The sequence below is a fragment of the Stegodyphus dumicola genome, chromosome 4 (genome assembly GCF_044657685.1).
Source record: "Stegodyphus dumicola isolate Sdum_Otavi_A_Nest chromosome 4, ASM4465768v1".
Lineage (NCBI taxonomy): Eukaryota > Metazoa > Arthropoda > Arachnida > Araneae > Eresidae > Stegodyphus > Stegodyphus dumicola.
Genome location: NC_140771.1, coordinates 168,354,315 through 168,382,019, shown reverse-complemented (window position 1 = coordinate 168,382,019; position 27,705 = coordinate 168,354,315). Strand labels below are relative to the sequence as shown.

Below are 27,705 nucleotides of genomic sequence, written 5' to 3'. Positions count from 1 at the left end.
AAGAACTTGCTTCACTTTTTACCCATTTATACTGAAATTAAATAATAATTCAAATAAAACTGAATAATTGTAGTAATGGATGCAATATATATATGTAATGAAACTGTGTTTGGATGACAAGACATGAAAGATTCGATTATGAATGCGGCACAAACTTGCACTAAAATTTTCAGTGAAACAGGACTTTACCCATGATTCACTGTGAACACAGAATAACAAACCCATGTAAATTTCTTCATAATTAGAACTGGACGAAGAATGTAATGACAGAACAATTTTAGAGACACTGAAATAAGAACACTGAGATGTAGATTCGTAGAAATGCTAATTGCGTAGATACTTGAAGCTTAGAGCATCCATCCATTTTGAAGAATAAACAATCGAGACAGATTAAATTCCTTTTATTTATTTTAATTCACTTGTGGCTACAATTCACTGGGCACTCTACTCGTGCCTATTAAAGAACATTTTCAATTTTGATATTATTCCCATAGAAGCAAAAGTAGCAGCACACACATAATTGCAGAAAGACGTCTGGCCAAGAAGAAAGCACAAGCAAAAAGTGACGCATCAGTTCATAGAAAGAAGGAAGGGAGTCAATTTTTAGTTTGGTTTACAATTTGATGATTGGTCAAGAGGCATCTGCATTAAGGGTTACATAAGATCCCATGATATATTTGAATGATGCAGTTTAGACTTACAGCGCTATTTTTAGGACAGATAGATGAAGTTTCCAAATGAAATAGAAAATAAAAGAGGTTATAGTGAATTAAATTTAGAAATGTGCTTTTATATTTTTTATCTTACATATATATACATTTGTTATTATTGAGATAAATATAAATTTAAAGATAAAAATAATAAAATATTTTTAAAAAATAACAATCAAAAATCTAAATGTAAAAGAGAAAAAAAAATGCTCTCTCACAACAGCCATGAATTATCATTTTAATGTAATTAATTCAATATTTCACCTGCTTTATTTCTACATAAAAAATTACTGAAATTACTATTACCCTTTGCTTTGAGTTCCTTTTTCTATTAGTGACTCAGGATCATATTTGGCTTTATGCAGTAAATGCTAGAAGAAAAACATTAATAAACAAAAAGTTTTCTATATAAAAATAAGACTTCTGATTTATTGACAAGATATTCAGGTAATTCAAAATATTTTTTTATTAAAAACAGATATAACAGTAAATGGGAAAAACAGTACCAAAAATAATATACTACCACATGATTTTATGTTTATTATTAGACTATGATAGTTTTACTTCATACATTGCTAAGTTACATAAGCATTATTATATATTATTACATTAATAATACATAATTAAGCAAATTTTTATGTATATAAGCAAGAATAATGTATTATTCTTGCTTATATACATAAAAAAATGACCATAAATCAATAACTCCTCAAGAACACTTGAAAAGATCCACATAATGGTAAACATGATTCTTTGAAATCTTAAAAGTCTATTACTGTGGTACTAAGCTGAGTTAAATTTAATAACTACTGCCAGTTTCATGTTGTATTTTAGCTCTCAATAAAAGTTTTTAATATATTTTTAATAAATCTTCTTTAAAAATCTCTTTTGTACTGAACTTAATACGTACATGATAGAAACAAAAATTCACTCGATATTATCAGGTTTATTACCCAAAATTAGATACAAAGCTGAAATTAAATATACTTTTGTATAATTTAATGTCTTGTTTCCGGTTTTTCAGCGATATTTAAAAAAGATGTTCTAAGATATTTACTCTTTCTAGAACACATATTAAAAAAATTTGTATTGATGCAGAGATTTATGTACGAAATATATTTCTTCACGCTGATAGAGTGTGTAGTTGATTACTAAGCTTATTGTACAATACTACTTCATACTTATGCAGTGTGTAATTTGTAACTAAACTTACTGTACATTTACTATTTTATCACTTTTATAAGCACATACTCAAATGAGCTAATATTGCCCACTAAAATGAATGCTTGGTACTTCTCTGCTATAACAGCTACCATGAAATGAAAATAACACGAAACAATAAAAAAAGTAAGGTAACATAGTTACGGTTATGTTTATTTTTCACATACGATTCCTCGCTTACAGTTTATTTCTTGTATTCAAATTCTGGTGGCCTTCTTGCAAATAATTTCTCCAACTACTGTTAATATGATTTCAAAAGTGTTGTTTTCAATGCAATGGCACTTTAAATTCTAGAAGATACAGTTCGAATTGATGCCAAGATGTAAGTAATATTCATTCAAAAAAACGCCATTTAGCTTCATAACAGAATATGCAAAAATAATAAGACAATGCAAAATATCTCATCCATGACTGGAAAAGTTAGATTGCCTAAATTGTTGATTTTAAGATCAGAGTTAATTTCAAAATCACACTAACCAGCAGTTTCCCAAATTCACTGCACACCAAAATTTGTGATCGGGAAGTCGAAACAAAGCAGCCATATTTCAAAGATACATGCATGATTCAAAAGAAGTCTGGACCATCGAAGGTGAAATCATACAAAAACCACCAACTACATTCTCTACTCCCCAAATCACAATCTCACATCGACAAAAACACATCACACAAAGCAATTTTCTAGTAATTAAATCTTAATTTTATGGGACCATGCCTCACATGATCTTATGATAATCAAAGAATATATCATATTCTTTTTTTCAAGCTGATTAAAAGCATGCCAGAAATTACAATTATGCAATGCACCTTTACTGTTTCAACCTGTACGAAACATAAACTCTCCTTTGCACAGCAGGAGAGCCACAGCATTAGATGAAATGACTCTTTGGAAACAACATGCTTCACATACTATCTGTCCACATTTTATTTCTTACCATGTCCAAAAGCAATCCAAATAATAAAATGGTAAAGTACTTAATACAGGAACTTTATTAAGAGCTACTGATTAAAATTTCCCAACTACAATCACAGCCAGTCACAGTTCAATTCAGAGAGATACTGTTAGCAAATGGATGATTTAAACAAAGCTGAAAGAAAGGATGCTGGCAATGTTCAATAAGAAGCACATCATACTGCATCATGATAATGCCAAACCACTTACTGCTTTGGTAACTCATCAAAAAAATCCCACAGCTAGGCTGGGAAATTATGCTGCATCCTCCGATTATCATTTGCACTTCTACTTGCAAAATTTTTTTAAGGAAAAAATTTCAAAACTGGAGCAGATGTCAGCCAAGCACTACTTGATTTCTTTGACTCTATGGAAAACATATTTTTCAAAACTTGTATTTTAAATTTATCTTCATATTGGCAGTCATAATTTAAGTTGCAAATTACATTGTATGATAAATATTCTTATACTTCACAAATAGACTGAATCTTCCAGTAGACCTTATACATTTAAGCTCTGTTAAGGGTCTGTTAGGATAAGGGTCCTAAACATACAGCCTGAAATGTTTGCTTGTGGTTGTTATAAAACTGTCTCATAATTATAAGATCTCTTCCATATTCTTCAGATTTAAATCATATTGAACAAGTATGGAATGAGTAGGATAAAATAAGGAAAAATGGCATTTCTTTGAAAGTTCTAATAAAAGTAGCAGACGAATGGAACATTCCTGCAGGAAAAAATTCATTGAATTGCTAACAAAGCATGTGGGCATGTGAAATCTGTAATTTTAGATAAAGGATATCTGAAGAAATACTGGTCCAGCTATTTTTATGTTTTTATCAAACATTAAGTGTTTATTCAAAATGTCCAAACATTTATGCAAGTTCACATTTCAAACTTAATCAATATTTTTTCTAAAACCAAAATTATTCTCAAAACCTTTTTCAAAGCAAGCAGGTTTTAGCTAAGATGATGAATAATATACATGAAAGAAAAGCAAGATCATTTTGCTAATATTTAGTAACTGATATTTGAAAATAAAATTTCAAATTTGCAAACAATATAAATTATATTTAGAACATAGGACAAACTCAACCTAATATGAATTTAATTGATACATACTTGAGCTCTGGTGTAAGATTCTGATTTAAACTAAAAAAAAAAAAAGAAAATATATATATATTAGAAAACTATTGATAAAAAAGTTATACATATATAATATATGAAACATAATTAATCAACTGAAATTTTGTCACAAGAAACTTTATTTACTTTACATAACTTAACATTAGATAAATACACAATCAAAATTGTGTTTCTTTTGAAAAAAATTAGAAAAATAAACAGATGTAAAAAAAAGAACCAGAAAAAATTAATAATGATGTGGAGCTGCTAAATGCAATAAATTTACAAATAACAGCTCAATTTTGATACTCTACTGAATTTTTTGCTTTCCTTTGTCAAGCATGTTAACCCAGTATTAAAATTATCATTAGATTTTATAAATTACTTGAAACTATTTTTAAATTTGTATAATAAAATAGCAGTTTCAAGAAGGAATATTTCAATGTTTTAAGCATGCTCTAATTTATACTTTATTTTCCCCCAAGTAGTTTGTAGAGATATTACTTTTTTTTTTTTTTTTTGAAGCAGATGTGAAAATGAGCAATGCCTTTGTCGGGAATTGAACCACAGACCTCTGGAATACACACCCAGCGTGCAGACTACCACATCATGAAGGCAGAAAAGAAATACCTTATATACTCCCCCTTTTAAAGGGCTACTGAGGTTTTTCGAGGACCCAATCACCAAATCCTGGGTGTGGAAAGTCATCATCTCCCACCCTTTTAGTTCAGGCACCACTTGTACAGACATTAAGTTTCCTTTTTTTTCTTTTCTTTGGAAGCAGGAGATGTGAAAAATTAGCAATGCCTTCGTTGGGAATTGAACCACAACCCCCCGGAATATGCACCGAGCGTGCAGACCACCACACCACGAAGGCATGATAAGAACGAGGGAGAAATACCTTATAAGTTTCTTTTCCTTCCTTCCTCAATGTCCCGACAGCCCAAAGTGGATCCCAACCTTCTCAAGAAGCTTTTTCCAAGCCAATCTTCTCCCTGGTAGCATTTTCCAGTTTTGGTTTTCAATTTGGTCTGTCTTTTTTCTACGTGCCTGTTGGTCTGGTGTCAAAGCCTTTTTTTGGTTGCAAGGTCACCATCCATTCTGATAACAAGGCCTGCCCATTTTATTTTTGTCATTAATGAAATTAATGATGTCAGGATATTATATGAGAGATATAGCTGCAAATTTGATTTTCTACGCCACACAACATCTTTCTGTATTCCTCAAGAATACTTCTTAAAATCTTTTTTTCAAAAGTGGGAAAAATGCCCTCATTTGTGCACCTCATAGTCCAAGTTCCACATGCACATGTCAAAATTGGTATGATAAGGCTCTTATACAATAAAACCTTGATTTTTCATTGATATACACTTAATTTCATATATCCGGTTGTAACGAAAGTTTTCCACCAAAAAACGTTCTTAATAATGTTTTAAAAAAGTGAAAGCAGTACTTTTAGTGCAGATAGTAATCACACCCAAATCTATGATTTTCTGCCAACGTTTTGTTAGCTTTTCAAAATCTTCTTCTCAGAAACTTGGTGGCCATGAGTCCAAAAACATACCCACCTTATTTCGGACATCCTGTTGAGAATGGAACATAGCACCAGCAAGATACAGCTACAGGTGTGAAAAAAGGTAGAAGTCCAAAGGAGTGATGTCAGGGCTATATGGTGTGTGTAGCAAAAAATCCCATTTGAGTCCATACAGAGTCCAACTGGTGAATGCAGACACGACACAGAAATGCAGACATTATCTTGATGGAAAAATACCTTTTTGTATCAAAAATCAGTTTGACGTTTTTCCTTCATAACCACATCACCACTACCTTTTTAATTTAAGAATATTTTTAAGATGAATGATAGCAAAGTCTAAGGCTGTGTCCCATTAAATAAAATCAAACAGCGAGGTGAAATTCATGGAAAGGCATTAAAATGTACAGTAAATTGATTCAATTTTTAACTCTACTACATAGAAAATTTGGTTATAGTATATAGAAAGGTGCCCCTTGGATTATCGTAAAGTTGTTGTTTCATTTATGGTAACCTGAGTAGTTGAATGTTATGGAAACCCTATTATGATGTAAATGGTTGTGTGATTGCAGTGAATTTGAATAATGGGAAAAGATTTGTAAGAGCTTGTACATGTTGGATGTTGGTTAGGAAGTACTTTGCTTATTTTGTGCTTTACACAGTAAAATAGCTGAATGTGGTAAGATTAATTTATGTACAATTTGGAATGAAAGGGGAAAAAGCATTAATTGACTGGTGTGTAAAATAAGGTTTACTTAGTAGCCACTGTAAGTGTCCCGTTTGTACGAAAGAAATGCACATGGTTGAATGTCAGAGGATATCGGCACTACGAAAGATATTTTTTACTCTTATTTTTGTGAATTTATGTGGCGATGCCAGTATACAGATAATTTTAGTTTTGGGATGCTGTTAAAGAATTTTGTTTGACTAAAGACTCGAAACTTCTAAATAAGGTAAGTGGATATTTCCTTGGTGCAGTGAATATCCTACACAAATCCTATCTTTGTATAGATTCTAAGGTGAATTTCCTTTTTTATGTTATTTCATTGCTTGATTTAAAATGTAGTTCACTGAGATTTATATTATATATTTTTTGCTAGGCATTACTGTAGAATTGCCTGTTCCTTTGACTTTTTCAGTACAAACAGATCAATGTGTACATGGACAAAGGGGGTGTGCAATTCTCTGATATTTTTTAAGTGAAAATAGGTCATGTGTACATAGATACCGAGTATGTGCAAAGAATTGCGCAAACTCACAGTCCATGTACCGCCAAAAATCGCTAAGGGGCACCCGCAAATATATGTTTAGCGAAAATTTTTCGGATTGTAAAGAACTTCCGATTTCCGTAAGTATGATTTTAAGTCATTTTATTTATAGCACATATAAATAAAATGACTTAAAATCATATTTTGCTCTAGTGTAGAATTGCGTGCCCCTTCGATTAGCGACAATTTTTTGTAAAGTTTTGGCGATGAAATCTCATCTCTGGTTACCATGATAGTTTAACATTGCTTTAGCCTCCTGATTTTTTTTAAATAAAAATAGATTGATGTGTACATGGTCAAATGTAAAGCACTGCGCAATGCCTAGTTTGTGCAATTCTGTTATGTTTTTTTTTAAGTGAAAGAAGATTGATGTGTACACAGAGTTTATGCAATTCTTTAACTTCTTATTTTGGTTTTGTGTAGTGGCCATCTTGAAATTGTGTCTTCTTGGCGTCAAAAAAGAATCGCCAAAAAACAAGGGGCACCCAATTGTAAACTTTTACCTCATATTTATAAAATTATTTTATTTATAGCATTTGCGGATATTCTGATTTAAAACAAATGACTCAATACTGATAAGCAGTACATAGCATTTTTTTTTTTTTCAATTTTGCTTAGAATTTGAACTATATGACGTGGTTATGAGAAACCGTTGGGAACAATTAATACTTTAAGGGCACTCTTCCTTAGGAGCTTTTAAGTTAAATTTTGAATGTAATTAGAAGCAAAGTAATCTTGCATTTCCTTACCGCAGGTATCTTCAAATCGGGATATTCATTCATGATGGATACCTTTGTGTTTCAATATTTCGTTTTTCTGATAATAAATTTCACAACATGTTCATGCTTTCGCTTAATCCTAGTATAGAGTACACACCGGATTTGGCGACTTTTGGCGAGATTCGGGACAGACAAAGAAGTTTTACAGAATTCCGCAAATCGGAACCCGGAAGTGGGTTCTACGTCATCAGCGGATATGTACCTTTGATATCTCCGTTGGCAACAAAGCTTGGCGAGCATTTGGCGTTATTTTTTTCCCGTAAATTTTTCCGCGAGGTCAAGAATTGGCGCTAATTTAGTTCACGTGTTAATTAGCGAGTGTGAAGTGTGTATTTTTTGCGCCATTTTTCTCGCTTTCCTTCAGCTATTTATCTTCTTTTTTTCTATTAATAATTATTTGTATTTTGTTATATTTATGATTAGTGTTTGATTTTCATTTAATTTATAGTTGCATTTTAGGCACAGCTTTAGTATAGCCCACCCGGAATTTTAAACAAAAAAAATATCACCAAGAGCGGCGATAAATGATATGATCTGGTAACCCATACTATTCGCCAAACGCAATGTAAACAAGAGGATAGAATTATGGTTACAGCTAATTTAGTAGTCAGTTACATTTATTCAATTTCAATACAAATTACCGACATATCCGTTTACTCAAAGTTTAATGCACGTGCCCTGTATTCTTACTTTTCCGGTATAGATTTCTCTTAAAATTTGTCTCACGCTGCGTTGCAGGAGGAAATACAACATTTTAAATTAGAATTCTACTAAAATTAATATCTAAATACACAATTCGTAACACTGTTATTGGCGATTCTTTAACGCTCAGATACCGTGAATACTATTTTGTATATATATTTTTGGCTACTTGAGGTGATATTTTTGCGTTTAATTATTGCTTGCTCTAAAACTGCTGTTAGTGATGTTGTAATTAAATACTCGTATCAGGAGATTATAAAGGAAAATTTAAGGTGGGAGTTTTCAAACAAGCGTAAAAGTTTGGGAACAGATATTTTATGTATGAATTAACAATAGAGTATGAACTTTTTAGAGGATTTATGATGGATTGTCGATTATTGAAGGATAACGTTTTCTGTGAAAAATGTAAGATACCATGCTGGTTAGTTAGTCAGAAAAAGTCATCGAATGGTAGTATTTGCAAGAAATGTACGGCTGAGAAATCAATTAGGCTAGGATCTTGATTCGCCTGTAGTAAGCTCAATTTTTCTAGAAATTTTTTTTTTTTTTTCAAAGCGAATCAATGGAGTTGCTTATGCGCGAATTTCTGCAATTCTCCGATTTCTTTTAAGTGAAAGCAGATTTCTTAGTATATGAGCAATGCAGAGTTTATTCAATTTCTGATTTTTAAGTAAAAAGAGATCACTATATACATGGGCAAAGCCAATGCAGTGCGCAATGCCGAGGTTGTGCGCGGTGCCTAGTTTGTGCAATTCTAGGGTGTTTTTTTAAGTGAAAATAGATCGATGTGTACATGGGCAGAACCAATGTAGTGCGCAATGCCGAGGTTGTGCGCGATGCCTAGTTTGTGCAATTCTAGGATGTTTTTTTAAGTGAAAATAGATCGATGTGTGCATGGGCAGAGCGAATGTAGTGCGCAATGCCGAGGTTGTGCGCGGTGCCTAGTTTGCGCAATTCTAGGATGTTTTTTAAGTGAAAATAGATCGATGTGTACATGGGGAAAGCCAATGTAGTGCGCGGTGCCTAGTTTGTGCAATTCTAGGATGTTTTTTAAGTGAAAATAGATCGATGTGTACATGGGCAGAGCCAATGTAGTGCGCAATGCCGAGGTTGTGCAATTCTCTGATATTTTTAAGGTGGAAATAGATGGATGTGTACATGGACACCGAGCTTTGATGTTTTTCGGGCGAATACGGATCGTTGTGTACAAAGGAAAACGAGATAATGTGTGATGACGAGCTGTAATGTAATGTATTTTATATGCAATGTTTAACATATCGTGTGTGTATTTTAAATTTGTATCGTTTTTTTAATTGTGAATTATATTTAAGACATCATTTTTCATTTAAATTGTATTTTAATGTTTTGGTTTTGATATGTTTATAATGCTTTCCGACTTACGATATATATCGATAGCCCGACGATCTACTCAACAGTAGCAAAACTGTAAACTTTGACCCTATAAGTAACTTTTACCTCATTATTATAATACGTAGTGTTTGCAATCGTAATCGCACTTGATAATATGAGTTCTTTGATAATACAGTGTCTCACAAAAGTGATGGGACACTTGTGCTTTACAAAAGGAAACTGTAATAAAATAAATTAAAAAAACATGTAAAAATTTTTTGTGGGTGTGTTTCATACTTAAATTTAATAACAATTATTACATCACATACATTTTCTCAATATTAATTTAATAAAAATACAATTGTTTAGAACGGAGCAAAAAATGGTTCACATAAGTGATGGGACACCATTAGATACTACTACGTACTATGCAACAAAAATCGTCTGAAGTAAGCAATAAAAATATTTTTTGGGGTTTTTATTTTTACTCAAAGCAATTGGCAATAATTTATCGCAATCGTCTGCAGTATTTCTCTCCAGTTTGTTTTGGAATTTTTGTGTTTTTATCTCTGTGCAGCCATGAATGCTAAACGAAAAGAAACTTTGCCTGAAATTCGAAAATTAGTTATTAAGTTGCATATTGAACGTGGAAATTCTATTAGAGAAACTGCTAAAACCGTTAACCTGAGTCATTCAACAGTTTTTAATATCATTAAACGATATAAAAAGAATCATATGATTCAGGATAAAGAAGACCTGGCCGACCATCAAAGCTATCAAATGGACTAAAGCGAATTATCGTTCGAAATATTAAAAAAAATCCAAGAATGAGTGCTCCTAAAGTTGCTGCTCATTTACAAGCATTATATGGAGTAATTGTTAATCCTGAGACTATTGGAAGAGTAATTCGATTTGCTGGATATCACAGTAGAGCAGCCAGGAAAACATTCTTCGTGAGTGAAAAGAATAGAAACCTCAGACTGGCTTTCGCAAAATCCAACATAAATAAGAATTTTGATTACTGGAATGAAGTTATATTTGCTGATGAGAGTAAATTTAATATATTTGATTCTGACGGTAAACTCTTGGTGTGGAGAAAACCCAGGAAAGAATTTCGCAAACACACCATTTCTTCAAAGCAACAATTAAAATCGGTGCTTCAAGAAGAATGGGGTAAAATCACTCCAGAAATCGCAAACAAATTAGTCGAATCCATCCTAAGAAGATTAAATCATGTTTTAAAAGTAAAAGGAAATCCAACAAAATATTAAAACCTTTTATAAAGTAAAATTTTTGGATAAATATTTGATGGAAAAGTAAGTGTCCCATCACTTATGTGAGCCATTTTTTGCTCCGTTCTAAACAATTGTATTTTTATTAAATTGATATTTTAATATTTTGAGAAAATATACGTTATGTAGTAATTTTTACTAAATTTAAGTATGAAACACACCCACAAAAAATTTTTACATGTTTTTTTTAAATTTATTTTACTACGGTTTCCTTTTGTAAAGCACAAGTGTCCCATCACTTTTGTGAGACACGGTGTGCGGAAAAAATGTCACCCGGAAAAAAGGGAAACGGAAAGAATGTCCCCGGAAAATAAGGAACGGAAAAAATGTCACTCTGAAAATAAGGAACGGAAAAAAAGGAACTCTAAAATCTCGCCAAATAATGTCGCCGATTGGAGATAGGGAAACCTGCTAAACGGGCAGGGTTATAGCGGGCTCTCTTGAGGGAGGTTTTAAGGGTAAGACGTAGACCTGGCTGCAGCTGATCAAGGTCATTTCGATAGCATGTTTTTCCAACTTGCCTGCGGGAAAATCGTATGTTCTCCCCCGTGGATTGCTTCACCCGTTTCCTTAAAGAAACCGACCCACCTCACCCGGAAGGAAAGAATTCACGGGGAGCAAATGTTTCTCCTCTGTTAAATAATGATTGCCGGTCTTTAAACTAAATTTCATCCATCCGTAACTGGAAACTAACAGCTTGTTCACATTAAAGTGTTGATAAATGACGAATTGTCAGTAAAGACGGCACACGAAAGCTGCTAAACAGAACTATTGGCGTAGTATAGTCTGTTATTTTTTATTACGATTTAACGAATCTTACAATAATATTATATTATGCATTCCGTTATTATTTAAGCTATCCGTAATATGAAATATAATTTTCTAAACATTAACGGTTTATCATCAGTTAATTTATAAAACGACAGGTATTTTATAGTGTAATTTTTTTTCCACTTTAACGGTTTATCATTAGGTGGTGTTCCAAAGAGACTTTGATCCTGGAGGACTATTCTTTTCGTTTTGCGATTTTGCGCTGAACCACTATAAACGGCGAATCACTTTTCAAACTGTTGCCACCAAATGTTAGAGTCCTGCATTATATTCTAAGAAATTAAATAATGAAAAATATGCATAAATATATCCATATTTCTCGCATTGTGATAAAACAACGGTACATAGAGCCATCGAATTTTGAATGACATAATCCTCCTGCGAATATGGGCATCTGGAAGCCCAAATTTGATATTTGTTTTATTATCTATTTCATATTTTGTAAAACTTTAACGAATTTTTGATTAACAAACTCAACGATTTAAAAGCGAGGAATGGCAACACTATACGAAAAAAAAAATTATCTACAGCGCGTGGAACTGTGTATCGGAAATTCTTCTAAAGATATGCGTTCTTAAAATTCTTTTGCGGCATTGCTATTTAAATGAATTTTATGGTTTAAGTGCAAAGAACATGGTATTTAATAAATAAAGGTAGCACACAAAACGTTAAAAAAAAAACGCCTTCTTTGGACGTAGTTTAAAACCTGAAACCTTTGAAATTTTTTTTTTTTTTTTTTTTTTTTAAATATGAATGATGGTCCTTCAGCCGACTTCGACTTGACCAGAAGCAGTTGTCATTTTATTATGCAGTCACCTAATAGGTGGGCCACCTTTCCCTTCTATGAAGGGACGGACAATTAGAACTATGCATTTCCCTGGATTCGAATCCAAGCCGTTAGGTATCGCAGTTGGCTCCCCTAACCACTACACCGTCTGGGCGGCATTTATCATTAGTTAGTTTATAAAATATTATATTCTATACTAATTAATATAGTTATTTTAAAATAATTAGCTAAACCGGCTTGGCTAGTTCCCCCACCCGCGAAATACTTATTCGAGGAAATAACTTAATTATACGCTTTAACGGTAACATATATTTTACAATTTATTTATTTTATAATAAAATTTTTCCTATATATAAATAGATACGGCCATACACGCAATCGAATCAGCTTAATGTACTTTCATTTATAGAATAATGCACTTCCGAATGTGAACAGTGAACTTTCTTCTGTGAACTTTTCCTGGTGATTATCTTCCTATGATGATCAGTATTTCTGAGAACTTGGACATCGGTGCTGAGAGCTATTTCTATAATTCGCAAAAGCTCAAAATCTTATGAACCTGTGGTCATCTTAGAAAGGGTTTACTGTACTTTCTGTCTCTAACTCTGGCAATTTATTGGTATGAAAAAATTTCTTGTAGTAGAATATAATCCATTCATGCAAGCCCTGTTATAAGAATAATTTAATAAAGAAGCAAAATTATCATTTTATTCAAAATTGCATTTTTCGAGTGAGGTAGTAAATAGTTCTGACTTTCTTATCGGTTAAATGTTGCTATTTCTGACTTTTAACTTGCTAATTTAACATTTATTTTTTTTTTTTTTAGCCCAAAGGGGCGTTAGACCCAAAGGGCTATTAGTCTCAAAACGACATTTTGCGTGGTTTCACTTTCTGCGTTGATTCACTTTTCAAACTGTTGCTACAAAATATTATTGCCATGCATTATATTTAAAGAAACTAAATAATGAAGATTCTGCATGAATGCATGAATGTTTCTCGCATTTTCAAAAAACAACAGTACCTAGAGCCATCCAATTTTGAATAACGTAGTACTCCAATCGAACATGAGCACTTGAAATTCCGAATTTGGAATTTGTTTTATTAGCTATTCCCAATTTTGCAAAACTTTAACGAATTTTTTAATTAACAAACTCATCGATTTAAAAGCGTGCAACGGGAACACTGTACGAAAAAAGAAATGTATCTCCAGCGCCCGAAACTGTGTATTGGAAATTCTTAAATTTTGCGCTTTTTAAATATTTTGTGATATTGCTGTGGAATTGAATTTTATGGTAAAGTGCGAAGAACATTATATTTAATAAATAAAGGTACCACACAAAACGCTAAAAAAAATCCTTTTGGCCGCAATATGAAATATGAAAGCTTTCAGATTTTCCTTTAAATAATGAAAAATCTGCATAAATATATGTATATTTCTCGCATTGTGATAAAACAATGGTACATAGAGCCATCGAATTTTGAATGACGTAATCCTCCTACGAATATGGGCATGTGGAAGACCAAATTTGAAATCTGGAATATGATTTATTATCGATTTTATATTTTTCAAAACTTTAACGAATTTTTGAGTAACAAACTCAGCGATAAGGGAGCAACGGCAACACTCTACGGGTGGAAAAAACCTTTTTGTCTCCAGCGCGCGGAACTGTGTATCGGAAATTCTAAAGATATGCTGCGGCATTGCTGTTGAATGGAATTTTATGGTAATTTAATGGCGGCATTGCTATTTTAAGTGCAAAGAACATGATATTTAATAAATAAAGGTAACACACAAAACATTAAAAAAACGCCCTTTGGACGTAATTGGAAATCTGAAAACTCAGATATTTTTTTTTTTTTTTTTTTCCCCAGTGGCGTGGTAAAATGAATCATTAAAAACGAAGCTGAGCTTCTTAATTACATTTTGCAGCTTTAGAATGATACCGCTAATTTGATTATCCAGAACTCGAAATATTGAATAAATTTGAGTTAAATAAAATTCAAAATTAATGCGAAAGAATTTGTTTTAGCAAACTTCGTGAGATAGATTATGTTCTGCTGTTCTGTAATTTTTAATTAGGACCGTAAGAGAAATGTTTCTTGACGAAGAGGTGAAAACTGTTGAAAACAGTCAATTCCCTATTTATGAGAAAACTTATGACTTTGGAGATAAAAAAGTACATATAAATATTATAGTTCTCATGTTCATGTTTAAATAATTAGTAAGAAATATGGATTCTAATGCAGCAATTGTAGTGTAATTCTAAACGAACTATTTATAACATTGTTATCAATGAAGCAACAATCGTATAATTAAAAAAAATGAATGCAAAATTCTATTCTTATTGTTTTGAGCTCAAGTTCTATGTTTCAAGAGCTTTCAAGTCTGAATTAATTACTTTTCAGACTTAAAATTGCAGTATAACTTTTGTATTTAAAATTTTGTTAGCAGTTTCTTAGCAGTTCTAAAACAAATATCATGCAGAATTTTAGCAGTATTAGAAAAGGACTCAAAAACAAGGAAACTTCCTATCTTTTGGCTTTTTTAATTGTTGAAGTGTATGGAGTCAAAATTAAAGCTACTAACAACCAGTTTTTAAGGTTGTTATTAATTAAAACATCTGTAATTTTTAATAAGCATCATGTTTATGAGGAAATGACAATTCAGATAATAAGTATTATCTGAATTATCGTTTCCTACTCATTCCTAGTATCATCAGGGCTGGTGCCAGAGCATATGCAATCGGTGTGGCCGCACCTGGCGGCAGAATTGAGAGAACGCAAAATTTTTAGAACTTTGGAAAGAGCTAGGCGGCAGAATTTTGAAGTTGTAAATCAGGCACCGTGCGGCAAAACGTCTAGCGCCGGCCTTGAGCATTATTCCAAGTCTTAGTAAATCAGCTTAGAATAATTAGAACTGATTTATAATAATTTAGCAAAACTGCGCTACAGTAACATATCATTGATAAAAGTATATCCCAGGAGAAAATATTCTTATTATTATACTATAATGTTCCCTTAAAAAGAATGTAATATTTAGCAATCATACTTAGTATTGCCGATTTTTCAAGAAACACAAAATTCACAAGGTTTTGCAAGCGAGTACACCATTCAATACTTTACAAATGAATCGCACTTGACCAAACAAACCATAGGCACAACCGTCCAGGAGTAATTTAGTCAGGTATTTTTTTAAATGTTAATATGCAAAATATAGAATTAATACTAAATATGCATAAATTTTAGACTTGAGCCTTCTTGACGTGCTTTCGTGGTGTAGTGGTCTGCACGCTGGGCGCGTATTCCAGAGATCCGCGGTTCGATTCCCAGAGAGGGGGTTGCTCATTTTTCAAGTCTTCTGCTTCCATAAAATATCGAATGTCTCTGCAATCTAAGTGAAGAAATATTCGACATAACAGACATTTAACTTTTTCTTATAATATAAATTTTGCGTGGGAACAGTTTTACATTGAGCTGAAAATAAATTTATGTATTCTGCATTAAAAATTTACATTCATTCAATTAATTATTTATGTGTACTGAAAATTGTTTTTTCATTTTATGTAAAATTTATCTGGCGAAATTGAATTTAGAAATTTTCTGCTTTGGCTATAATTTTCTTCCTTCTGCAAAGATTGGTATATACGTAAACGAGACATATTTTGTCGAATGCCGTAACAGCATTGCCGTATCCTTTTGTGTTAATATATTCAAAAATTTTAAATGCTATTACGTAAATTACAGCATTATATGTTACATGAAGGGGATTAAATTGAATCCAAATTCATGCGTCATTAATTGCATCAAATGCTTCTAATAATTCTTCTAATAGCTATTTTAGAGTTTAACATAAAAACTCTAAAATTGCAGGGACTGTAAATAATCTAAAGATATTTAGAAATACAACAAGATTTGACAGTTGAGGAAAATTGAAAAATACATTATTTATCATAAAAGATGAACTGAAAATAATTATAATGTAAGAAAGAAAAATGTTCTCCTTTCTTTTTGTTTATTTTCACAATTTAAAACAAAATGATATAAATCTAAAATTTGGTTACTTAGGGAAATTGCTATAAATTACGCATAAAACAAATCAGTGCGAGAATGGTTTTGCATGAACTGCGACTGCAACACATTTCAACCAGTTTTAACCAGCTTCAGATGTTAAAAAGTTCCAGAATTAAGATCTTCTTATTGTAAATGCACAAAGTTTAAATCTTGGCATAAAATTAAATAACTTGGGCATTTAAAGCCCGAATATTGGAAAATATCATAATTAAGAATTTAAAAATTTTTGCACTAACATACGTACAAAATAATGATCAACAATTGATTCAAGGCTTTCGTACGAATACAATAATCCGAATGGAATGTAAAAGATTATTACTATTCTATTTTATATTGAAAGTTGTTACACGACCTTGAAAAATCAATATTATAATTTTTAAGGCATACATGTAACTGAAATTATTAAATGCCACAAAAATGCAAATATAATGAGACTTTTCTATAATGCGACCACTAATGGCCGCTTCAAGCGATTTTTAAGCCACTTATATAGACGGTTGCATTAGAGAGGCAAATGTATAAAAGCCTGTTTGTTTATGTTGTAGGAAACACTTTTAGAGTTCACCGTCATGAGATTCTCTGTACTTATATGTAAAACAGTTACAAATAATACGTCTTGATAAAGCGATCTGACATATTTAGGCTTCTAAAATGATGTCAAAAATTTCAAAAAGGAAATGTAACAGAAAAAAAATCCTGATTTGGTTAATTTAAAGCAGTTAACACAGTTTATGATAAATAAAACATTAATTAAAGCATCACAGGCTCCAGTATGAGAAAAAATTAGCATAATCATCAAATCAGATTATTTAGGTTATGACAAAGTACCATAAGATTATCTGCCGAAGTGAATATGGATGCCTTCATGGAGGACTGTTTATAGCGAGTAGTTGACAAAAATTATTTCATACGTCTGATAGAAACTGACTCGTATTTATGTTACACATGGAGAAAAACACGAAAATTTCCTGGTAAGCAGCACATCCGCCATGGTTTGAACGCCAGTCGAACTACCAATATTCAACGATTTTTACCTCTCGACTGCTAGTGGTCGAAGGCCATTTAAGTTATTCTCTGAATTTCAAAGTTATCGGTCTATGCTTTATTACACAATTATTCATGCTCAGAGTTTTGGAAACAAGAGATAAATTAAAAACTGGAATTCTAGATAACCAAGTTAAATAATTAAATTTATTTAATTTTCCATTTTGATACGTTTTACGTTATGAATACGAAAAGCTCCCACGTATGACTTATTTGGAGCTCAATTTGGAGAGTAGAAGGAATAAGCTTCTTTAATTTGGTTTGATTTACTTGACTATAACAAAGCGCACGAAAGGTATCTGCCTAAGAGAACGGTTGTCTTCGTGGAGGGCTTCCTAAGGAAAACTAGCTCGTAACCACGTTATATCGGGGAAAAACCACGAAAAGCTGCTTTGCTAGGAATCGAACCCAGATCTAACAACCAGGGTATTCAGCAACTTAACCGGTTGGCCGCTTTTAAGTTTCCATAAGCTTTACACGTAATTGTAATTAATATAACTACTATAAGTAAAAATACTTTCTAAGGTATCCATCAGCCATCCATCAGATTTCAGCCTATAAGCGGCCGAGCGGTAAAGATGCTGAACACTGGTAGTTCGGTCCGAGATTCCAATACCGCGAATGGGCTGGCTGCATGGGCACTTTCGTGGTTTTCCCCATGTGTAATATGTATACGAGCCAGTTTCCCTTAGAAAGTTCTCCACAAAGGCATCCCTCCCTTTAGGTAGATAGCCCTCGTGCGCTTTGCCATAATTGAATAATCCTAATTCATCCATGTTTCTAGTTGATTTTTGGTATTCTGTGAAGATCACCACCCTAGAAAGATGATATTCAGTGCAAGCGTTTGTTTATACCTATAGAAATGCCTGTCACTTTTGGAAGTGATCGTCTTAAGGAGATGGTCGCCAATCGCTTATGAGCTACTAGATGGTCAGGCTCTGAGTAGGTTACGCATTGGTGCATTGTAAAATGCATTAAATCCTCTCTAATACGATCATCCGCGTTTCTAATTATTTTAGCCTTTGGTGGAAGTGGTCGTCTTAAAGAGATAATGCTCGGTACAAGTGTTAATTTCTACTCTGAGAAATTATTTTGGAAGAGGTCGCCATAAGAGGGTTCATTGCATATTAAATGTTTAAATCCAGATCGCGTGATTATAGGATCCATTTTAATTAGATTTTAAAATTTTAGTAAAATAAAAAATCTGAAAGGTTTCAGATTTTAAATTACGTCCAAATGGGCCTCTTTTTTTTAACATTTTGTGTGTTACCTTTATTTATTAAATATCATATTCTTCGCACTTAAACCATAAAATTCAGTTCAAGAGCAGTATCGCAAAATAATTTTAAATTAAGCACATTTTTAGAATTTCCGATTCACAGTCTCACGCGCTGGAGATAAAAATGTTTTTTCTGTACAACGTTGCCATGGCTCGCTTTGAAATTCTTGAGTTTGTTAATCAAAAATTCGTTACAAAATATAAAATCGATAATAAAACTAATTCCAAATTTCAAATTTGGGCTTCCAGCAGTAGGATTACGTCATTCGAAACTCGATGGCTCTTGTTTTATCACAATATTTGGTGGCAACAGTTTGAAAAGTGAAACGGACATTCAGAGTGATTCGACGCAAAATCACAAACTGAAAACATTAGTCCCTCAGGGACTAATAATTTTGAAATAAACCTCTTAATTTTAATAACTGTGGTATTCTTGTTTTCAAACTTAAGTGCAAAATTAAACAATTGTTTCCTGTGCAGATGCGTTACTTTTAATCAAAATCAAATGAGAAAAAAAAAATTATGCGAAAATTAATTAGGTAAAAAATTTAGTCCTGTTCTTATCGCAAACCGTAACTTGAAATTGCATCTACAACTGTTGCTTTCAGGATGAATTAGTTTTCTATAGTGCGTCAATAAATGTTTCACTAAACCGCAGCTTAAGGCTATAACTACATGGGGTGCGAGGAGAGTAATTACTAAAGACCTGACAATGACCGACGCTGGACAACCCGCTTTTTCCCCTGGCTTCCATCGCGAAAGCTTTCTTCTCTAAACAACCCTCTATTTTTAACCTTAAGGAAGAAACCATGGAGGTAGGCTCCATGGAAGAAACAAGCAGCCAACACATCTGCTTGCTTCTACATGCACATGTTTCCGGTCATCCGAAGTTACGGTTGTTGAGATAAAACTTTTATCACCCAGCTTGGCGATCTTTCTAAACATGCCTTATATTTCTCATTGCAAACGAAGGGTGACATTTTTTCCTTTCCTTATTTTCCGGGGACATTCTTTCCGTTTCCCTTTTTTCCGGGTGACATTTTTTCCTACAACCGTGAGACACTGTATGTGTGTGTGTATGTGAAGTATTGCTTAGTGTTCCTAATTTGTAGTATTTATTTTCTTATAATATTTTCTTTCATTGTGAGAAATTAAATTTTTTATTAATTTATGTGTAGAATTCTAGTATGCCTGCCTACAAAGAATATAATGTGATTTAGAAATTTAAGAACCTGTTTTTCATTAATGCGAAGTTTAAAATTTTTAAAAAATAATGAAAATTGTCTACTTACTGGTATATAAGGGATTATGTTGTTACATAGCAAAACGTTAATTTGTAAATATGATAAAATTGATATGTTCCAGAGTATTAATTAAAAAAAAACTTTTTTTTATTTGTATAAATGCTAAAGCTTAAAAATCTCTGAAAATATGGAAGCTGTATGAAGTATGAGAGACTGCGACGTTCTTTATCGTTGTAATAACTGGTAGAATTCGCTTACTGTATCATGATAATTTTAAATATTAACAGTTTATTATACTTATTTTCAGTTACGCCTAAGCTCAGAAATGTAAATTTAAAGAATTTGATGTTAATTTACAATAATAAACAATTCATTATTTTTTTTAAAGAGCAAATACAAATTACGCGTAGCATGGAGAATACATTGTGACGTCAAATTATTTATTAAAGGTGAACCACCAATTATTTATTAAAGACACACCAAATTATTTATTAAAGGTGAAATAGCTAAAGGTTTCCGGTATTGTTTTTAAAATTACATCCAACCTTAATCATTTTTATTAATCATTTCTTAATATTTCTTTCTCTTAAAACCGTGTATAATAGTCATAAACTTATTTCTATTATCCACGATTTCTGGTGAAATCAAGATGGCCACCATTTTTTTAAACACGGAGTTTCGTCGAAAATCTGGATGGCAACCATTTTTCAAAACAACGTATTTCATGTGCTTTGGCGCCAAACCAAATTCGCCAAACTTTGAAGGTGGGCTATACTAAAGCTGTTCCGCATTTTATTTACAGCATATATAATTATTGATCTGTGTTTCGATTTGTAGTTGTTTGTTTTGCCGATATGCAACCAAAAAAGATGAAATTACTTATAATTGGAGATTCAATGGTTAAATATTTGGATGAATATTTACCGGCGAATCTTCTGAATTATGAAGTAGATTTACATTCTTTTCCTGGTGCAACGATAGAAAGGTTAAGACGTAAGATATCCTTTTTGGATAATCGATACCATTTGATTTTGGTACATGTTGGTACCAACAATTCGAATGACAGTGTTGAAGATATTCTTAAAAAGTACGATTGCCTCTTTAAGGATATTAAACGTTTGAACCCGAATATCAATGTTATCATTTCAGATGTCCTACCACGTGGTGAAGATTTTTTCACAACTTTAAATCAGCGAGTAGCAGCTTTGAACCGTTTACAGGTAATTAATAGAAAGATTGTAGAAATTAATTCTCAACTTGAAAAGTACTGCCAAAATCGAGAAGCGTTTTTTTATTTGCAGGTCGTCTCATCATTTTGGAGCTAAGTTATTGGCTAGGGATGGATTACATCTAAACCGTCTGGGGAACAAGAAACTTGCGGCAGTTTTCCTGGATAATATCAAGATTGTTTTGACTTCAAAGCCAGTTTCTACAAAGGTAAGTCCTTTTGTATTGCCTTGTGTTTCATTTACTACATTGGATTTTCCACCTCTGAGTGATTCTTTTGTTTCTGCAAGCCCTTCTTATCCTCTCTATTCAACTGTTTTAAAGCATGGTTGTGCTGTAGATGCTACTAAAAAGGCTAATTCTGATTTGAGAAATGCTGCTAAAGTTGCTTCTAGCTCTCGGCTGAAGAGGGTTGCTATTTCTGGTGCTGGATCTCGTTTTAAATGTGTTGTCCATGGTGGTGACTCTCATTCGAAGAATGCTGTTAACCACACAGATGGTTTTAGTTTGCATCTGCAAAATGATACCACCCCTGGCTCACATCCGAAAAACGTTGCCAACCCTGATGCTAGCTCTCGGTCTCTTTGCATTGCTGGCCATGGTGGTGGATCTCGCCGAAGGAACGCTTCTGTCCATAGAACTGGTTCTGGTTTGCATGTAAGGAATGGGACTAAACCTAGATGTCATCCTAGAAATGTTGCCATATGTAGTGTTGGCTCTCATTTTAAGTATGTCAATGGTTTTAGTTCACGTCCAAGGAATGCTGCCGTCCCTCGTTCTGGTTCTGATTTGTGTCCAAGGAACGTTGCGACCCCAGGCCTAAGTCCTGAGAATGTTGTCATTCTAGACTTGTTGGTGTCCGTGATACTGGCTGTCATCCGAAGAATGCTGCTTCTGGTTTGCATTCAAGGAATAACGTCACTCCCAGAATGGAAGAATAGAAATGATATCCTTGCTGATGTTGACTCCTCCAGGCGTGTTGCAGTCCATGGTTCTGGCCGTTTTCTGAGGAGCAGTGCTAGTTCCACTGTTAATTCTTCTACGAACACTACTGTCCCAATTGCTAGTTTTCAGAAGAAACCAATTCATGCTTTTGGTGATGGTTTGTGTCCAAGGAGGGATTTGACTGTTAGTGGCAGTTTGCATCTGAAGAATGCTGCTTCAGCTGTTTTGCGCCTAAGAAGTGTAATGGCCTACATGGGATCATCACTAAAGAATGCAGTCACTGCTGCTGGTTGTAGTGTACAGCAGGCAAGTGCTGTTTCTTTCAGTGATTGTTATCCATTGTATTGTGCTTCTGTTAGTGGCAAAGGGAGTTTAAAAAATGATTCAACAAATTTTGATATTTCACAACCTAAATTGTGTACAACAAAAAATGATTTTTACTCTGACTTTGCCTCTAGTTATGTTTTGCAGCAAAAGAACATTTCTATGACCAGAAAAAGCACTTCTTGTAGTTCAGGCCTAAGTTTCTTTCACTTTAATAAATTTTGTTTACTAAAAGATCATGTAGAAAGCAGTGAAATTAATTCTCCAGTGAAGAAAAATAAGTCTATGTGTCCTATTCTGACTGGAGGGGGGTCCGAAATTGACTGTAATGCACCAAAATGAAAAAGGTACAGTTTCAAAAAGTGTATGTTTTCCGGTCAGAATGTGGGCTTGTGAAGAAATGAATAAAATCTCTGTTTTTTACTTTCCTAAACATAATCATGAGCAAAAGTTTGAAAATTGTAAATATCAGCCATTGAAACAAAGTACGTGGTGTTTGATAAAAGCAAATTTACGTTTGTCTGTGCCTCCACAAAAAATAAGGGATATCTTACAAGATGGATCAGGAAATCGCGAGAATAGAAATAATTTCCCTGTAAAGGAAAGCTTTGTCTCCCGTAAAACTATTTCTGCTTATTCTAGATATTTAAACAATTCTGTTAATTCAATCATTGAAACTTTAAAATGTGAAGCATACAATCCTGTGTTATTATATAAGCCTCAGAATAATTCAACTTTGTACGGTCCAACTGATCTAGATAATCTTCCAAATCATAAAGTATCGTTTGCTCTTGGTCTTCAGACGCGTGAACAGAAAGAAATGATGATAAAAGGTTGTACAGAGATTTTATGTATCGAATCTACACATAAGACTAACCAGTATGATTTTTACCTTCTTAATCTTATAGTACCTGATGAATTTGGTTGTGGCCATCCAGTTGCTCATTTTATTACTAATTTTCTAGATGCTGACACTCTTTATTGTTTATTTAATAGTTTAAAGTGTCGTGTACCAAATTTATATGTAAACTGTGTAATGACAGATGATGACAAAGTTACATATCCTGCATTTTCAAAGGTTTTTGGTCAAGATGTTAAGCATCTTTTATGTTCGTGTCACATACGCCAAAGTTGGTTCCGGCAACTAAATTCTAAAGTGGTAGATAAGGAAATGCGACAAAAAATGCTAGGAGAATTAACAAATATATTACATGAAAGAAACCAGATCACTTTTCATGATCAAATAAGTAAGTTTTTGAATGACTATTCTAGGAAAAGTAGAGATTTTATTGAATATTTTTCTGAAAATTATAAAAATAGATTAGAGGAATGGGCTTTGTGTTATCAGAACTTTCCACATGCATTTACTGATACTAACATGTACTGTGAATCTTTTCACAATCAGTTGAAAACTGTTTATTTTAAGCGGAGACATAATAGACGATTAGATATTTTAATTTCTACACTTCTGACAATTGAGAAAGATAAATATTTAAATCATACCTATAAATTATACACTAATGTATCTCCCAGAAATTCCATTTCTTGTTTAAGTAGGCATCAGAGAGGACTAAAAATTAGGGACAGTGATGTAAATAAATGCTCTGATACTTCTTGGACTGTTTGTTCTCAGACAAAAAATAAAATATATACTGTGCAGCGTCTTTTTGAAATTTGTCCGTGTCAGGATTTTTGCTTTTATAGATGCCCTAAAGTATCATGTGTCTCATTGTGTAGTCACTTGTATCACTGCAATTGCTTAGATAAATTGCTGTGCAAACATATACATAAAGTGCATTCATTCCTTAATAAACAAAATGATTGGGTGTTTAATCCCTCTGGGATTAATCTTGAATCGAATCAGAAATGCAATGAAAGTATGAAATCAATAAATGTGTATTCTGTTAATCATTACAATCCACAAAGTATTGAACAGAGAGTAAATGCATGTGAAAAGCTTGTAGAAGAATTACTGCAATTAATAAGACAACCAAAAGTCCAAAATGTCATGTTAAAGTGTGTTCATACAACATTAAATTCATTAGTTTCAGAATGTAGAGGAATTTTAAACTCGAATGAAAATTCAAGAGCAGTTTCAAGTGCATTATGTCCAGTTTCACCAAATCAAAAACTTAACCCACAATTGTTTAAAACTTCTAAAAAGAGAAAATTACAGAAATGTCAGCAGAATAAGAATCAAGATTTTAATGATAATGTAGATGACCCAGAAATAAATGAATGTGTGGAAAAGAAAATTAAATTTAAAGCCGTAGCATTTGATTTAAATGACAGTGATAAATATCTATGTGATTTAACCAGTGTTGATCAAAATAAATCATTTTCCCTTCCATTAAAATCTAGCAAAGATATTTCTGAAAGAATTTTACAAATTGGCTGCTATAGTATCAATCGTATTGCTTTAAAGTCTTTAGATTCTTATATCAGTAAAAGTGAAGAATTTTTTATAAAATCGGTTTGTACAGATTTTGTTAGGGCGTGGTTATTTGATGTAATCATAAATGCATTTTTATACAAAATTTTAGAAAGTGATGATCAATATATTTTTGCTGATTCCTCGATTACCCAGCTTATCTTATCTGATGCATTATCACTTGGAAATGTTTTTCCTGTTTCTTTGAAATCTTTCAAATATTTATTGATTCCTGCTTCATTGATTCTCATTGGGTTCTGATCATAGCATATTTAAAGAAAAATACCTTTTATTTATATGACTCGTTAATAAATTCATGCAATCCAAAATACATAAACTTAACTAATAAATGGTCTAATGTAATTAACAGTGAGTTACAAATTAACGGTTCATGGGATATTCAGTGTCTACCGCATGCTTTACAAAATGATGAAAGCAGTTGTGGGGTCTTCATCTGTTATTATGCATTTCAACATGTAAATAAATTAGCCTTAAATCTTCCTTTAGATACCCTTCAATTTAGAAAATATATTTATAATATTTTAACCGAGAATGTTCCACCTTGTACACAGGAAAAGATAAATTTATCTTCAGCAGAGCAAAACTTTTCAGTAAGTGTTAGAATGAATAAAGATTTGACCAAATCATGTTTAAAAATACATGATATTGAAATTACACCATATATGTTAAAATCTATAGATCCTTTTATAAGTAATGAAGAAGAATACTTGTTTAAATCTGTATCTTCATGTTTTCGAAAAGGATGGCTCTATAATACTATAATTGATGCTTTTTTATTTAAAATATTAAACAGTTATGAAGATTTTGCCTTTGTTAAGTCTAATTTACAAATTCCTAAACCAAATTTTTGTATTAAAGATCCATTACTAACAAGATTGAAATCAGCGAAATTATTTTTTATCCCTGCAAATTTAAATTGTCATTGGATATTAATAATAGTAAATATTCCAGATATGGTTTTTGAATTTTATGATCCACAAAATAAATCATGTGGGCAAGAGTATCAAATTTTAATTCATACATGGTGTGAGGTTTTAGCTAAAATATTTGCTATTAGCACTAAATGGAAAATAATTTGTCCTTCACATATTTTGCAAACTGATAATATGAGCTGGGGTGTTTTAGTATGCTACTATGCTTATCAGAGGATTAAAAATCAAAGTTTAAATACGCCAGTTAATATAATTAAATTCCGGAAATTGATATACAAGCATATAATTTTAAGTGATTGATATATTTAAAGAAATTTAAATTAAGAAATGTTTTTCAGGACAGCATTCCATTCCTTTGGTGATGCTTGAAAAATATAAAGTATAATGGACAAATATTTTGCAATTCATCTGTTGCCATACAGTTTCTATAAAAACACTTTTTTTTTTAGTTTGCTTTATTTTGTAATGATGTTATATGGCCAATAAACAAATAAAAATGCTTATGTTTGTATGTAACTTGGTAGTATAAGAGAAAATTGTTAAAGTAGGCAACAATGAACCCTTTTGGCCAGGGTGATACCCCCAATTGTGGATAATAGAGAATAGTTCATTTTATGTTAACAATGCATTCTCGGGGACCTACATGCCAAAATTTTCTCTTATTTTTAAAGAGGAATCAGAGAATTTGTACTTAACACTTCATCCCATTGACTGTGAAGGATTTCCTCAGGAATGATTAGTGGTTCTGCACCAATTTTCATGGCCAATGGGATAGTATGCCAGTTCTGCAAATTTTTCTGTTCATAAATAATCTCATATCTGATCTCAATCTGATCATTTTTAATATTTCAGGCTTATGTTTGCAAAATGAATAGTGCATTGTTTTCAGTGATCTTGGCTGTTTCACAATTGAATTTAGTCTTCTTTATTTTTCAGTAAACGATTGGCAGGAATCTGGTATGTATTTAAAAGTCAAGAGCAAGCTCTGCCAGGAGAATTTTCTGAAACTGAAACTCCTAAATTTTTGAGTAATATGGTTGAATAATAATATTTATGCTCTAGTCAAGGAATTTTATCTGATATGTCTTTATTTTCAGAAATAAAAGATGAATAAAAACTTTGTAAAATAATTATTATGTATTCTGAATAAAGTCTGGGGAAAAAATTATCCATTGTTGAATTATTTTTTACTGAAAATTACTCCACATATTAGGAATTAGTCATATCTATGAAGCATAATATAAGTAGTGTTTCTTACAAGACATTGACTAATACATTATCCCAATTTCTTCTTAAATAAAATATATTTTCATTCTTTATTTCATCATCCATGATATCAATTGATTTTCATTGATTAAGATTAAAAAACACTGTAATCACTTAAAAATGTGGACACTTTTTTTTTTTTTTTTTTTTTTTCGCTGGTTAATAAGAGTACTTGCATATTTGTTAAGTTTCAGTACGTAAAGCTGTATACAAATTAAACTTTCACACATTCCAATATCAAAAGAGCTACCAATAATTAGATATTTTAATTTTTCAACATTCAAAAACAAAGAAATAGGAGTGAACTTGCTGCTAATCAAAAAGATGAATATACTGGTCTTATAATAATTATGAAAAATGAGTGCTAAAGTTACAG

The 27,705-nt window shown here is 32.2% G+C and overlaps 2 protein-coding genes across 8 annotated transcripts in view; one reads left to right on the top strand and one right to left on the bottom strand.

Annotated features, from left to right (window-relative positions):
- LOC118190799 (transcription factor SPT20 homolog) overlaps positions 1-7,724 on the bottom strand; it is a 137,747-nt gene extending 130,023 nt beyond the window's left edge. For 2 of the 5 annotated variants that reach the window (XM_035361584.2, XM_035361585.2), the window contains exons 1-3: positions 7,554-7,722; positions 4,003-4,032; positions 1,017-1,081 (exon numbers count right to left, since the gene is read on the bottom strand). In XM_035361584.2, the coding sequence (XP_035217475.2) occupies positions 1,017-1,081; positions 4,003-4,032; positions 7,554-7,586 (128 nt within the window). In that variant the 5' untranslated portion in view covers positions 7,587-7,722. Of the gene's footprint in view, positions 1-1,016; positions 1,082-4,002; positions 4,033-7,553 lie in introns of all 5 variants that reach the window. The other 3 variants (XR_004758478.2, XR_015040826.1, XR_004758479.2) reach the window with 3 other exon arrangements.
- An 11,549-nt stretch (positions 7,725-19,273) lies between these two features.
- LOC146997749 (platelet-activating factor acetylhydrolase IB subunit alpha2-like) lies at positions 19,274-27,231 on the top strand. 3 transcript variants are annotated; one of them, XM_085815750.1, is made up of 3 exons: positions 19,284-21,403; positions 21,485-21,620; positions 27,000-27,231. In XM_085815750.1, exons 1-2 carry the CDS (start codon positions 21,038-21,040, stop codon positions 21,506-21,508), a joined length of 390 nt encoding a protein of 129 aa, XP_085671876.1. In that variant the 5' UTR covers positions 19,284-21,037; the 3' UTR covers positions 21,509-21,620; positions 27,000-27,231. The 3 variants fall into 3 exon arrangements, 1 of the variants encoding a protein (XP_085671876.1); XR_015040825.1 differs by having other exon boundaries at positions 19,274-21,620; positions 26,983-27,231; XR_015040824.1 differs by having other exon boundaries at positions 19,274-21,620; positions 26,735-27,231.
- The last annotated feature ends 474 nt before the right edge of the window (positions 27,232-27,705 follow it).